Here is a 15,021-nt window from a genome sequence, read left to right as displayed (position 1 = left end):
GATTCTCTAAGTCTACTCTTGAATTCCGTAACCCTGGCTTCTCATAGCTCTGAGCACAAGCAGCCTGGGAAAAGGCAGGTTGATAGCTGTAGAACACTTTTCACTTAAAAAAAAAATTAATCTGAATATCCTTTTTGGGTTTTGAAGTGTATGACACCATTTTCCCCACAGCTCCAAAGTTGGAAAAATATTTCAATAGTCTAGCCTGGGGATGTAAATAATTTAATTTCCCTTCCAACTTGAACCGATTGTGTTTACTTAAATCCTGTGCTGACAATTCAGACCGATAAATAAGTGATTTGCAGTATTTGCCACCGCACTGAACATGCCACAGGAACCCCATCCACGTACGTATGTATACAACAAACCAGCACAGGGAGAGAGAACATTCTGAACTGGTCTTTATTCTCTCACATGGTAGTTATGAGCTCCTTGCCCCTCTCTGGGCCCCGCGCTGGAAGACAAGAGGGCCGCAGCAGTGCAGAGGGAGAAGAGCAGCTCTGTCCTCCCTCCTGGAGATTCTGTGCACAGGAGGAGCACGTGGAGATCGTCCCAGCTGCTCAGTTGTAAAACAGGCTTAGATAGGCCACACGGTTCCGGTGCTTTCTGAAGTCTTTGTCGGTGGACAGCTGCAATGAAAGAAAGTTGTCTTGGTCAATATTCTGACGAGAACCCTCTGTCTCTGGTCTTCCTTGCTGTGCAAAATAGAACTGCTCATTATAGCTGTTGTAGCCTAACGAAACCCCACCCCGCAGTCACCTCGCCTTAGCGATTCTCTCAATTTTTATATCTATGTAGAATCTCTGTCATCTTACTCTGCTGTCTAGCATGGTAAGAATTGTTTTTTATTCAGGAAATCTCTAAGTACAGCTGGTAAACGCCTCGAAAACGAAGATTATATGTTTAATTCTTGCATGTTACCCGTAAGCCCTAGCACGATGCTATTAACACATTAGGCATTTAATAAATATTTGTAGAATTATCCGAAGTCCACTAGGAAAAGAAAAGTCACTTTTTTTTTTTTTGGACATCCAGCTTGGGTAAATTATGATAGCTAATATACATTGAGTGTTTATTATATTATAGATACAGTATTAAGTGCTTTTCTATACTATCTCAATTTTTACAAACTTATCAGATTGATTCCATTATTATACCGTTTACAGATAAGCAAAATTAGGGGACTTGCCCAAGATCACACAGCAAGTAAATACTAGAGCTAATATTTGAACCCAGGCAGTCTGTCTCAGAATCCATGCTCTTACCAGAATGTTCTACAGCCTCCTGATGATGTAATACTCAAGTAATATGATGGAAAGAGCACTGGCTTAGGAGTCACAAGATCTAGATTCAAGCTGTGCAACTTGCGCAAGTCACTTAATCCATCTGAGTCTTGATTTCCTCTTCTATCATATAAGGATAATTCTCCTGTATCTACCACAGAAAATTATTTGAGGATTAAATAGAAAATGTGACTTTTGTTCAGTCATGCGCATCTTTAAAAATCGAATAAAATTGTGTAACTTTCCAAAAAGACCCCCACGTGTACATACACAGAAAACTGTGCATATAATTTTAGGGAACAAAGACTTTCTGCAGCTTATTTCCAGACCCTGGTTAAGAACCCGTGACACACACGGGAGGACTAGAGTGTGTGCTCTACAGAAGCCCGATGTCATTACCTCAGCTTTTAGGGTTCTCTTCTGTAGACATGGAACCTGAGCCCAGTCTGGAGATCCAAATTTCATTGGCCAGGTGATTCTGGGGGGTGGCTTTATTTCTGGGTTGTATGTGCCAGGGCTAGAAATAAAAATACCAATAACATCACGTCTAATGAGTTACTGACCGTAGACGAACTCCATCAGTACCACTGCTGTCCCTGAGGCCTAACTCTTTGGGAAAAGACAACAGACTGATCCGCTTTTTTATGTCAGACATGCATGGGGTTCCTTTGCTTAATGTATTTCTAATTAAGTGTTAGTGTGAAAGATATCTAGTCTCGACATCCCCCTTGGGTAAAAATTGACTCTAGCTTAAAAGATATTTCTGCTACTCAGTATCCTTAGCTGAGAGACCAGAAGATCCCAGAAGTGGTGGACAATAAGAGGGATCTACCTTAGTGATGAATTAGTACTGCCCATGATCCAAAGTTGGGGATAACAGTGCAGTGATAATTTAATCTATCAGCAGTCTAGGGGCACCAAGCAGAACCAGTTTAATTTTCTTGACAATGAGATTATTTTACAATTGCTCTTATTCATGACATTTTGTGTTTTGGTGTAGTCCGTGCTGTGGTGGAAATAACGCTTAGAGCAGACGTGGGGTCCAAGATTCGACACTTCCACTTCCTTACTGCAACCTTAAGAAAGTGACATTTACTCTCTGATCCTTGGATTTCTCATCAGTAAAAGAAAAACCTTGACCCTTTGCCCTATAATTCCATCCATTCTGAATGGCTTCCTCAAGCATTTACACTATGCCCCTTGATCTACAGACTATGGAGTCCAGCCCCGTCCCTCCTCCTCTGTCTCATTTCCTCCTTGCTTACTACACTGTAGCCACTCAAACCTTCCTTCTTTTTCTCTCAAACTAAATTCATTTATGGCTTTTGCATTTGCTGTTCCTTCTGCCTGGGAAGCTCTGAGACCAGATCTTCTCAAGGCTGGTTTAGTTTTATTCTGATTTCAGATCAAATGTCATTTCCCCTGAAAGGCCTTTCTTGACGATCTTTGATAAAGTAGCCTCCGGTCTATCACTCCATATCATATCATCCTGTTTTATTTTTTTTCATAGCACATCACTAGGTCACCATATTTCCCGGTTTGCCCATGACAGTCCTAGCTTATGGCTATCTTCTTGGTATAATTATTAATAAGGCTCCTTTTTACTCTCAGACGTGTCATGGTTGGACTGATAAATTGCGTGGCCTCTCCTTATTACTATTGATATTTTTTGGTTTATTTGCTTCTCATCTGTTTAGGCTCCACAATGTAAGCTCCAAGAAATCAGGAGCTTTGTGCGATATGTTCAACGTAGAATCTCGAAACCTACAAAACTGCCTGGTACATTTATAAATATTTATTAAGTGAATCCCTATGATTTACAATTCTATGATGCCAGAGATCTGGAAGGCAAGAGGTTGAATCTTTAAGATGAGTGGTTATTGAGCTGGCATGGTTGGAGTATAACCCCTTCTTTGTACTTCCTTTCCTGTCGCTCTTTACTGAAATGTACCAGAAAAGAGGAAACATACCCAGGAAAATACGTGTCCTTTGAGTATGTCCTAAATCGAGGCAACAAGGTATTAAATGGAGCAAAATTTTGTTTGTGTTTTTGCTCCGGATTTACTGTCTGGTACGTGCTGGGGTTAGGTGTCATATCCTGTTTCCGAGAAAAAGATCAATATGTTAGAGGGTGATATATATACATATAAAGCCTTCTAAGTAGGAAAAAAACCCCACAGAATCATCCTCTCCCTGTTTATATATCAGCTACAATTTAACCACCTCCAGCTGTAGAAATAGGCCTATGGTAGGTAGAAAACCAAGGTAAAGATGTGGTTCAGGTACCTAAAGATACAAGCTTAGGTTGTAAAAATCAGCCTAGGCTGGGTGGGAAACCAAGGTTAACTTGTTGGAGCTACTACCTCCACCATCTCACTCGAGAGATTTTTTTTTTTTTTTTAGGGTCAGTATCCCTCTTCTTGAGCTTAAGTGTCAGGAAAATGTCCAAAAGATTAGGATTCTATACTGAAGACTTTTAGACTTGAAATTCAATTACACAAAAGAGTGGAAAAGTTAGAATTTGTTTTTTAACTGACAAGATAATCTGATGCAGATAAACAAAGCTTCCAGTATTTTTATATCTCAGCACTGAAGCTCTGTCATGGCACTATTTCTTCCTAGAATTGTTTTTCCGCTCTCCCAGGACACGCACGTACACACATTTGCAATGCTAATGCCCCAGATTTTCAGAGAGATTTAACAGCTTTTGCTTAGACGTCTATTTTTCTTGAATTTCGGCACATATTGCTTAGGCAACCTCCCACTCTCTGCCCTTTGCTCCCCAATGCAAATGCATGCAACAACATGGATCGCGCTAAAATTTAAGCACAGTCAACCATTTCTAACCTTGATTGGCTTAAACCTCACGGATGTTCTGGCTCCAAAAGCATATCCTTTTCTACTGGTCGGTATCCTAGAGAGGTTGTATGCCAATTCATACACATTCTTTGGGTAGTATATAAAAAAAAGAAAAGAAAAAAAGATAAAGATAAAAGAAAAAACACAGAGAAGGTTATAGTCATCAAAACAGACTGAACTTAGAATGTTCTTACTTGAATCTTCTATGCGAAAGTTGCTCTCTATTGACCCTTTTGAATCAGAGCCATCCAAACAATTACATAAATAACACAGGTAACTTTGCAAATGTGTCTAGATAGATAAAGTGACATTTCTATGCCTTCCAGTGAATCCAGTCCCCTGAGCCCCACAGAGCTGATCTTGTTATTTCATAAACTGACCTACAAGTACATCCACAGCCCAGGCTTGGACTAATGGGAGGGTAATTGGCGTTGGTTCACAGGACTTTGGAGGTGGGAATAAAGTGGGGACTATACCGGGGACTATATGAAACAAAGGCTTGCATTTGGTGGGGGTTGGAAGGGAGAGCAATGGTCCTTTAATTTCTGACATTGACCCTGACAGCTGGTTGCAGGGAACGAGGGCACCTTTCACGTTGGGACACTGATTCCACAAATTCTGTAGCTCTTCTTCCAAGAAACGGGTGTCTTTAGGTCGGTGGGAAACTGAGACCCACCTAAGGGAAGGTGAATACTCACATTTTCTGCTGTGTAACATCCAGGCCCTCTGTGAGGTTCCCCCCTAAGAGGGAGAAACTTGTTTCCCAAAGAATTTGGAGGATGGAAGTGAGGAAAGAGCTTCCTCTGTTGACATGTTCCAAAGGAGTATTGAAGCAGCGACTCTGAAGATCAAGAAAAGGAGAAATTCCACATGAGGGAAGCCCTCACTTACAAGGGTCTAAGTGAGGGCGTTGGTGGTGAGTGGGGTGTGGGGAGGCGGAGGAGAGAACAGGGCCCAACGAGCTCTTGAGAACCAGAGCAGACTCCAGGAAGGGGAGCAAACTGCATCTCCTCATTCCGTCTTTCCCAGCCTCCCCAGTGTCCCCCTCGCTCTCTACTCTTGACCCCTCTACTGCAGCCCTCCTCACCCGCTTTGTTGAAGCACATCGCGCGTGCTGCTCGGGTTAGCACTTGTGTACTGCTACTGCGTTGCTAAGGGAACACAGGCAAGCCTGGCGAGCCCCGCAAGCCTCAGCCGCGGCGCTTCCCAAGGGCAGTGGCTCCGAGCGCGCCTGCGCAGGCGGCGGGGGCGCCCGAGAAGCAACGGTTGCGGCGGGAAGCCGCGCCTCCCTGGCGGGAAGTCCGGGGGAGTGTGGACTCTGCAGCTGCGCCGAGGGTAGTGGGGTTTGCTGGACCCGTGGCTGTAGGGGCTGCTGGGGTGAAGGGGTGGACCGAAGGGCTCTGGAGACAGAGGGACGCTGGGGCTCAGAATGCCTGGAAATTCCTGCGGCTGGGATCAGGGGAGCAGCCGCTTGAGTGATGGCGTGGCGAGGTGGGCTCCCAGACAACGCCCAGAATAGGGGAATTGGGGACCAAATCGGGGCCCCAGTTAGCCCCATTTTTCCTTTTCCTCAGCCCTTCTCATCAGGTTCCCTTCTTCCCCTAAGCAGGGCGTGAGGCTTTAAAAGGGCAGGAAGCCTTGAGTGGAGCAGTAAGGGTGCAGTAGAACCACAAAAGTGCTTAATAATTTTAAAATCTTGGGCAGTCACTTAAACGTCTAGGTCTCAGTTTCCTCATCTCTATAATGGGAATAATAATTCATTCTTAATAGGGTCGTTGAGAGGATTAAGATAGCAGGATTAAAGCACTTCAGTGCCTGGTACTTGGTAGGTGAAATGCAGGAGGTTGGTTACTGGTACCGAAAATCATATTGGGCCAGCTCAGGAGCGCTCCCATCCCAACCCAAAAGGAAACGTCAGGGTGTATGTATGTCGACTCCTTTACCTTCGTCCTGGGTATTACCGCTACTTATTTTCGCTTGACTTTAGGATGGCTTCAGGTGTGGGAGGTAACAGAAACACTCAGGTGTGACGGATCCATACAACACTTTAACCCCTGAGGATGACCCTGGGCTGGCACTGTCTGCAAGGATGATTTTATAGATCTAATGTAGGTTTCCAAAAAAGGTGATGCCAAGTCCCAGAAGATATTTTAGATACTTGTAGAAGCATTTTCCCTGTTAAAAGTTATTGGGAGGGATGCTCCTGGTCAATAGGCTAAAGAGACTGGACACCCAGGAGTGTATTGGTTATGCAGTCAATTGGGTCATGTCCTACGTAACATTCAAATATCCTGCTGGACTCTACAAAAATAATTGGCTGTACTTGACTTACATATAATAACATTGAAAAATTATCTATAATAACATTTTTTTACAAGGAATAATGCAGAAAGTGCGGTAATATAGGAGAAGGTTGTATGGAAGCAAAGCCTAAATGGAATAAAAGATATGGTCTTAAAGTTACTGTGTAATTTATTCCAGGCATTCTGTCTACTCAAAGTACAGTAATACTGATGGTAAATAAAATGTAAATAATCTTGGCATTGATTGGTCACTTTCACTTTTCATATTTCAGGTAAAATTAATATTTTTAGGTACCCGCAGTATTTTTGAAATTAGTATTTACATCGTGAGTGATGTGAAACATGTTTTACAAAGTGCTTTGAGAATATGACAACCTGTCCCCTCATTGGTGGTCTGGTTTGCTTCCAACTCATCCTCCAGCAGAGAAGACATAAAAAAAAGCTAGACTAAATAAAATATATATATTTGAAGACTTTAGAGATATATCAAGGAAGAAAGAACATGCAGGGCCAAGACCCCAGACATAGGGGGAGTCCAAAGTAGTGAAACCAGCTGTTGGTGTGGCTCTTCCCTTTGAACATTTGCTAATTAAAAAGCTGGCTGAGAAGCAGAGAATTTGAGCAGAACTTTGAACAGTGTCTGAAAGCTGGGGAAGGAAAATTAGGCTGGGCATGGAGGAGAGAGGACTGGAAAACACGCTGGGCTTTAGTTGGGACCCTAAAGAGACAAACACTAGGAATAAGGGTAAATAAGAAATAGACCAGCTCACAAATAGCCCTAAAGTCCAGCTTCGTATCAACTCAATCCTTAATTGCATTAAGGTGATTGGCTTCTACCCTTATTGCATACCAGAAACAAAAGTACATCATCTATAACTATAATATCATCCAGAACCTCAACAAATTTTTTTATGATTTTTTCATGCAAAATGTTTGGCATTTAATATAAAACAACCAAAAATAAATAAAAATAAGCCCAAAGGAAATCTAGATATTTGGAGTTACCAAACATGGACTTTAAAATAACTGTACCTGGCTTGAGATTTTGGAGGAACTCTACCACAGGGTGAATAGAGGAGGCAAAAGAAAACAAGGAAATATGTGGCTATAAAGCAAATTTTTGGCTTCTGAGGTTAAAAGCCCTAAAAACAAAGTCAATAAAGATCCCAGTGTACTCAATGAAAGAGAATTTTCTCTCATCAATCTTCCTGTTCGAGTTACTAATATAACACACAACTGGGCCTTTTCACATCCTGATTGATGCAAATTTATCAACTTTTCCTTAAGGCCATGCCAAACATAGTAGAGTCGGAGATGGAATGTCTATGTGCCACATCCCTCTCCTGTATCATCAACTGTCTAATGGTAAAAGCGAGAAGTTAAGGCAGAATTTCAGGTAACCCTGAGGACTGTCAAGATCCACCATTTGAATGATGATCATGCACAAAGAAACCTATGCAGGTGAACAGCTGCTTAGTATAGAAGAATACTTAGACAAAGTTTTATATTGTGGCCACTTTTGATGAAGACCTCCATAAAGAATTCAGCAGTTCCCTTCGCATACATTTCTAACCATCATTATAACATCAAAAGGACGCCTGATGTGTATGGAGACTATCTGTTATAGCTATGAGACAGTTATCTGCTTTTTCACTTGACTACTATGAGGCCATTATAATTATTATTATTCCAGGAAACCACCAGCTCTGTTGCAGTGGTCTAATTGAATAGGTAGATTTGATTTGTGGTATAATGTTTTAAATAGAATTTGTCTCGTTAAACATTTTTTTGGATTAAGTAATAATAAATCAGTTCAGCAAAGGGAATAAAGCTGATAATTACATCCCAGAAATTAAATGACAAGATGGAGAATCTTAGAAACAAAGAAAAGGAATCAAAATTTGCAGAAAGTGCCATCAGTGTAAGTAAGAACTCAATTCATGGGTTTAACAGCAGATTATAAAAGCAGAAGAAAAGAATTCATGAAATAGAAAATGAATCAGAAGAATGTACCCAGATTGAAGACTGGAGAGGCAGAAGGACAGAAAATAAAGGAAAAAAAGTGAAACGATGAAAAGGAAAACAATGAAAAGGTTTAACGTACAGGTATTTGGAGTTTTATAAGTAATGGAGAGAGAATGTGGCAGAGACAAAGAGGTGAAGAGAGAATGGCTGAGAATATTCAGAACTGTTGAAAAACATTGAACCAAAGATCAACAAATGCTACAATCTCAAGTAAGTCAAATACAAAGAAAATGTCACTTGGTCATATCATAGTAAAACTGATGAAAATCAAAAGGAGAAAATCTTGAAATCAACCAGATAAAATAGGCTTGTTACTTTAAAAGAAGCAATGAGAAGCCTGATGGCTGACTTTTGAGCAGAAACAATAGGAGTCAGGCAACAATGAAATGGTATCTTTAAGTGCTAAAGTAATAATAGTAAAAGGATGGAATACATATTCCATATGAAGACTAGCAAAAAGAAAGTGATCGTGTGTATACCAAACCATCAAGGGTATGAGGGGCAGAAGAAAGCTGAGGAATTATTCCTGATTGAAGGCTGTAGATGAAACATGACAATCTAATGCAACATATATTTCTAGATAGGATCCTGGTTGAGGTAGGAAAGATATGTTGTCGGTACAGTTGGCAAATCTGAATAGGGTCTGTGAATTTAATAGTAATGTATCAACGTTGACTTTCAGATTTGGTAGGGTTGTATGGTAATAATGTAGGAGAGAATCTGTGGGAGAGTTACACTAGACTTTTTAGAGAGGATGGGACATGGTGTCAGAAAGTGTGTGTATGTATATATGGAGGGAACGAGGGAGCAAGGGAGAAGTAACATTAAACGATTGAGGAATTTGGGTGAAGGGGATAAGGGAATTCTTTACATTGTTTTTGCAATGTTTCTTTAGGTTTGAAACTATTTTATAATGATTTTTTTTTTTTAAAAGAGATACTATTAAAAGAGTGAGAAATTAAGCCAGGATTTGGGAGAAGATAACGAACGAAAAAGCATCCTTAGCCCTGCCATGTCCAATACAGTAGCCACTATATATGTTAACTATTGAGCACTAGAAATGTGGTTAGTCCAAACTGAGATGCGTCTAAGTGTAAAATATACAACAGACTTTAAAGACTTAGAATGAAAATAAGGGTGCACAATATCCCGTTAATAAATTTTATACTGGTTCCATGTCGAAATGATAATATTTTTGGATATATCGAGTTAAATAAAACAGTATTAAAATTAACTTCACTTGTTTCTTTTTTACTCTTTTTTAATGTGGCTATTAGAAAATTTTAAATTTAACACATTGCTCGCATTATAATGCCATTGGATAGTGCCAGTCTGGAATGCGTAAAGCACTATTACAGATTAATAAGAAAAAAAAAAAACAACCTAATGAAAATAGGTAAACGTCTTAAATGGGCACCTCGGAAAAAAAGAATATCCAAATGGCCAGTATATATATAAAGCGTGCTCTAATTCAGTAGTCATAAAAAAAAAAAATGCAAATTAAAGCCACAATGAGATATCCACCCGGTGGCTAAAATTATAAAGACAGATAACGCTTAGTGCTGCTAAGAATGTCAAATGACTCATTTTTTTTTTTTTTTTATAGTTAGGCAACCCTTGGTTGACCTTACAGATTGCAAGGACCTTGTCGATTTACAATCCCTTATTATTCTTTTTTATTTTTTTATACATACAGCACTCAGTCTTCCTAGGTGGTCTCCCATCCAAGTACTAACCAGGCCTGACCCTGCTTAGCTTCCGAACGGGGGGATCGGGCTTGTTCAGGGTGGCGGGGCCATAGACCGACTGGATATTTTGAATACACTTTTAGAGTGAGACACATTCACTTTGGAAAACTGGCAGTATTTACTGAAGCTTAACATCAACATCCCTATGACTTAATTTACACACTGAGTAAATTCACATAAAGTTCAAAAACAGGCAAAACGAATCTATGTGCTAGAAGTTGGAATGGCTTTGTAAAGGAGGGTGAAACGAGTAACTGAGAAGGGATATAAGGAGAGCTTTTGAAGTGACAGTGATATTCCATTTCTTGAACTGGGTACTGACTGTTTATACCTGTGAGTTCACTGTGCATATTTCATGAATCTGTTCAGTTATGATGTGGGCCGTTTTTAGTATATGTGATAGACCAATAAAATAATTATTTAAAAAAATCTGGCTACCCTAGAGGAAGCACATTAACATTATTTATTTACTTATTTTCAAGAGTAGCATAGTCGCATCCTTTTCCCTTTTCTAACTTCAGTGGTTTGGAATTTGCCTAGTATTATCCCTATTTTAACTAAAATGACTTACTGTTTTCTGTTACGAGAAACCAGTAAGTCTGGAGTGTTAATGAGTCTCCTAAACTAATTCAGGTGTCCACATATAGTTCTGTTCTTTTATTTTCCTACACTGCTTGTATAAAATGACATTTAACCTTCTCTCTTAACTCTAGGCTTATTCATTATTCATTATATGGTGCAAGAGCATATATATATATGTGTGTGTGTATGTATATATATGTAAATTTATACATAAACATAAATATGTATATAAATATATAAACAATATATATTTAACATGTTATATTACATAATAGAAATATATTAATGTATTATTAAATATATATTATTCGGAATTATTTTTTTCTCATTTACATTAAAATTATGGCATTATATTGTTTGGGAAAGTATATGTGGTAGGTTATGTTACCCATGACTTTAACTTTAGCATAATAAACAAGTGTTACAAAATAATTTGTTACTCTAAGCAGGACTTGGGTCTGAATAGGATCGAGAACCCATGATCCAGATTCTGCTGGAGGACGGCTGTGTCTTGAAAAGGGAGACAGAGCAGAGGAAAAAGAGACCTTTTATACCCACTTTCCAGTCGTTCGTAAATGTCAGCCTCTTTTATCTGGTTGTAGAGGAATGAACACAGGATTTGAAGCCACTCAGAACTGGTTCCCAGTAGGCACTCGACTGTGGTGTACTAGATACACAACCTTAATCTACTTAATCTACCTAAGCCTTGGTTCATTTATGAAATGGCTCTAATCATTTCCTGCCTCTTAAGGCTGCCATGGGAATTTAGGAGATAACACGGGACAAAATTTGCCCAGCAAGTGACTAACCTATAATTGGCATTTAACAAATGATAATGTACTTCCAATCTATCACCTCCATGCCCAGGGCTATAGCTAACTCCAAGGGCACCTGTGTGCAAATAAAAAAAATTATGCCCTTTCATCTGGGTGGGTGCCACCCCTTGTCAAGTCTCATGACTTGGTGAGAGGAGCACTTTCTGGAGCGCTGCCTGGATCAGGGCCCATATGTTATCTCATGCATACCCAACCTCGTTCCAATTAGATTCCAATACGAAGGGATAAATTTTCATACAAGTACTAGAGTCCAAAAACACGATTACCATCAGCAAAGTCCCAAAGGAATGGCTGGGAGATCTTTGACAAGTATCTGTTGCCCTTTATGTTCCTAGGTAGATCAGATGACATGGACGCTGTAGATCTCCAAGAAGTTCTGGACCAGTGCTCTCTCTCAGAGGAGCTTTCAAGAATTCTGTTTTTCTCATGTCCTATCTTCATGACTCAGCAAAAGTGGACTTTAAATAAGAAAGTAATGAGTGTAACTAAAACTGGCTGCTAAGCAATAGCCCCACCCTTGAGTTCCCCTTCAAGTTATTGTGACATGCCTTTCTATGAGGCAATATTGTAGTTTGAAGGGAGCCAGAAAGACTCAACTTTGAGAATCAGCTCTGCTAATTAACTCTTTGATCTTGGGAAAGTTTTTCTCTCAAGATCTCGATCTCCTCACCTGTAATACAGGGACACTATTCACCACTCAGGAGATAACCTGCATAAAGTACCTAATCCAATGCTTGGAATGCTCAACCTGTTAGTTGCCATCTCTATTCCTTCCCTCATTGATTTATTCATTCAACAACTATTTATTTAACTCTTGTAATATGTCAGGCATTGCGCTAGGCAATAGGAATATAGCAGTAAACAGAAATCCTTGTCCTCATAGAGATTCTCATGGGGGAGGCAGACAATAAAAAAAGTAAATGCATAAAATGTATGTTGTGTCAGGTATTGATATGTGACAATATAAAACAAAGGAAGCCTGGGAATGGGGGAAGAGAAAGGGGAGTTCGATTTTAGGTAGAATGTCCCAGAATGGCCTCATTCAAAAGGTGGCTTTGAGGAAAGGTCTGAAGGAAATGAGGTAGAAACTCAAATGGAAATCTGGGGAGAGTGTTCTAGCTTGTGCAAAGGCCCTGAGGCAGTAACATGCCTGGACTATTTGAGAAACAGCAAACATTGGCCGACATTGTTGAAGTGGAGGGAGGTTACAGTGGTCATAGGGTCTGGGTCACACCCATCCTCTTCTTGCACATAGTAGGTACACAGTAAACATTCATTTGAATGATGAATTAATATGTAAATCTAGCAGGAAAATGAAGGGACATTAATTTTTAGGCTGCGGTAATTTCTGCATTCTAGAAATGGTGACAGAATTAATCTTGGTGGGAAGATAGTGGCATTAGAAAAGACATTAGTCTGGAAACCACTCTGATTAGCCACTGGCTGCTATGTTGTTCAAAGATGCTTTTCTAAGTCAACAGCCTCTTTCATGTCCTTCACAAAGTCTGGTGCCTTACATCCTCACGTCACCTCCTCAGTGCTATTCGTCTTGATAGTGACCTAGATAGGAAACTCCTTCTAAAAAAGACTCCCCCAAATTCCTACATCTTATTTTACTCCAGACTTTATCGTTCTTTGGCTGGAGATGTAATGCATGCATAACGATACCCAGTTTTATTGACTCTTGCCTTCACCTGTTCATTGAGGACACTGGTCTCCCATATCTATGTCTTTGATCACCAAGGCATGTCACAAGTGCTCAGAAGTCAATACAGCAGCTATAAACACCATGAGTGCTATTTTCCTATATTCTGTGACTCTATTCCAGCCCTCTCTCATCGATATTGAATTTAGATTATGTCGTCAGCCCTTCATCCCTGCTAGGACCTTCCAGTGGTTTCTCAGCTCACTTGTAATAAAATCCAAACTACCACCATGTCTGCAGCACCTAGAACATTAGCTGGCACATAGTAAATAATCAGTAAGTGTTGCAAGTTCATGACTGTTCATTACCCAGAAAGCTGTATGTGCCTCATGGCTAGCAGCAGTGCTGCCAGCTGCCATGAGGACACTGAGGTCTGGGTGAAGGGCGGCAATGGAACAAAGTCGTTAGGACTGTGAGCTCTGGAGCCAGCCTGCCTGGCTTTAAGTCTGGCTTTGGACCTTATTAGCTGTGTGATGTTGGGCAGGTTACCTAAGTTCTCTGTGCCTCAGTTTCCTGGAATTAATATTATCTTCCTCTCAAGGTTGCTGGGAAAATTAAATAAGAAAATACATGTAAAACACTTAAAACAGTGTTTGACACATAATAAGCATGCCAGAAAAAAATAAGAGCAATTACATTCTCACTATATTGCTAGGAGTCTTTTAGTTGCAAATGAAAGAAACAAATTTGAGCCAGCTTAAGCAGCAAAGAATAGTTTAGTATACGGTTATAAGGGTGTTTTACAGAGCCCACAGGCAGAAATGCATCGGGGCCTCAAGAAGGCGCTGGAATCGGGTTGAAAAGCCATCTGGTAAGTGTTCTCGCTCCTTGGCATTGTGGCTTTTCTCGGTAGCTCCCCTTCGGTCTTCCTCCTCTGCATCCAGGCAAACTTGCCCTTCTCAGACCCTCACTACGGCTCCTGAGCTTACTCGTTACAGGCCCAGCCACTCTCAGGGACTGACAGCCAGTCCGTGCTCCTGGTTGCTGATTGAAAGTGGTGATAATCTGATTGGCCTGTGAAGTCTGATGTCCACCCTAGTCAACCAGCCAAGCCAGGGGAGGACACGAAGCAATACGAGCACAGTAGGTGGTGACCACCACTATGGGTTCAAGGAGAGGACAGCAATCTCCTGAGAAAGGGACACCGCCGGCCCATGGGCTGAACAGACACCCCAAAAGGAGCTCACTGCACAGATCTTTCCAAAACTGCCAATCTAGGAGGTGCTGGACCAGCTCTGGGACCTCAGCAGAAGAGAATGCTCTGGCTTTCTGTCCTTGAGGGAGCCGGGCAGGCCTGTGCCCCCGAGTCTCATGAAATCACTTTGGCTCTTTCCTGAGGACAGTCACCAAGCTTGGCCTTTATTATTAATGTCCACATCCCATCCCAGCACCAAACCTTCAAACATTTCCTCCTGACAGCCTTCGATCTTCGTGCTGATCGATGCGGCAGATAGGGGATTGTGCTGTTGTCTCCACCACTTCCTCATACACTTGCTTCCTCCACTCTCCCTCAAGCACAGCCTGTATTTTCACATCTACGAAGGTTTCCACTCAAATCGCTAAACACCAAGGACACTCACGTTTTGACTGATGGATTTTATTGCAGAACTCTAGGTAGGAGCAAGATGTGCTAAACACAGGAGACTGTTCAGAACCCTAGGGAATGGAGACAGGTCGGGT

At 40.8% G+C, this 15,021-nt stretch overlaps 1 protein-coding gene across 1 annotated transcript; it reads right to left on the bottom strand.

Moving 5' to 3' along the window:
* Positions 1–383: 383 nt before the first annotated feature.
* CIMAP3 (ciliary microtubule associated protein 3) lies at positions 384–5,389 on the bottom strand. Its single transcript, XM_039841182.1, has 6 exons — positions 5,230–5,389; positions 4,841–4,983; positions 4,131–4,229; positions 3,254–3,381; positions 1,683–1,800; positions 384–629 (listed from the first exon to the last, which is right to left on the bottom strand). Exons 1-6 carry the CDS (start codon positions 5,246–5,248, stop codon positions 561–563), a joined length of 576 nt encoding a protein of 191 aa, XP_039697116.1. The 5' UTR covers positions 5,249–5,389; the 3' UTR covers positions 384–560.
* Positions 5,390–15,021: the final 9,632 nt, after the last annotated feature.

Source organism: Pteropus medius, unplaced genomic scaffold, assembly GCF_902729225.1.
Source record: "Pteropus medius unplaced genomic scaffold, Ma_sr-lr_union100, whole genome shotgun sequence".
NCBI lineage: Eukaryota > Metazoa > Chordata > Mammalia > Chiroptera > Pteropodidae > Pteropus > Pteropus medius.
Note: the sequence above shows the minus strand (reverse complement) of the source record. Positions and strands in the feature narration are given on the sequence as shown.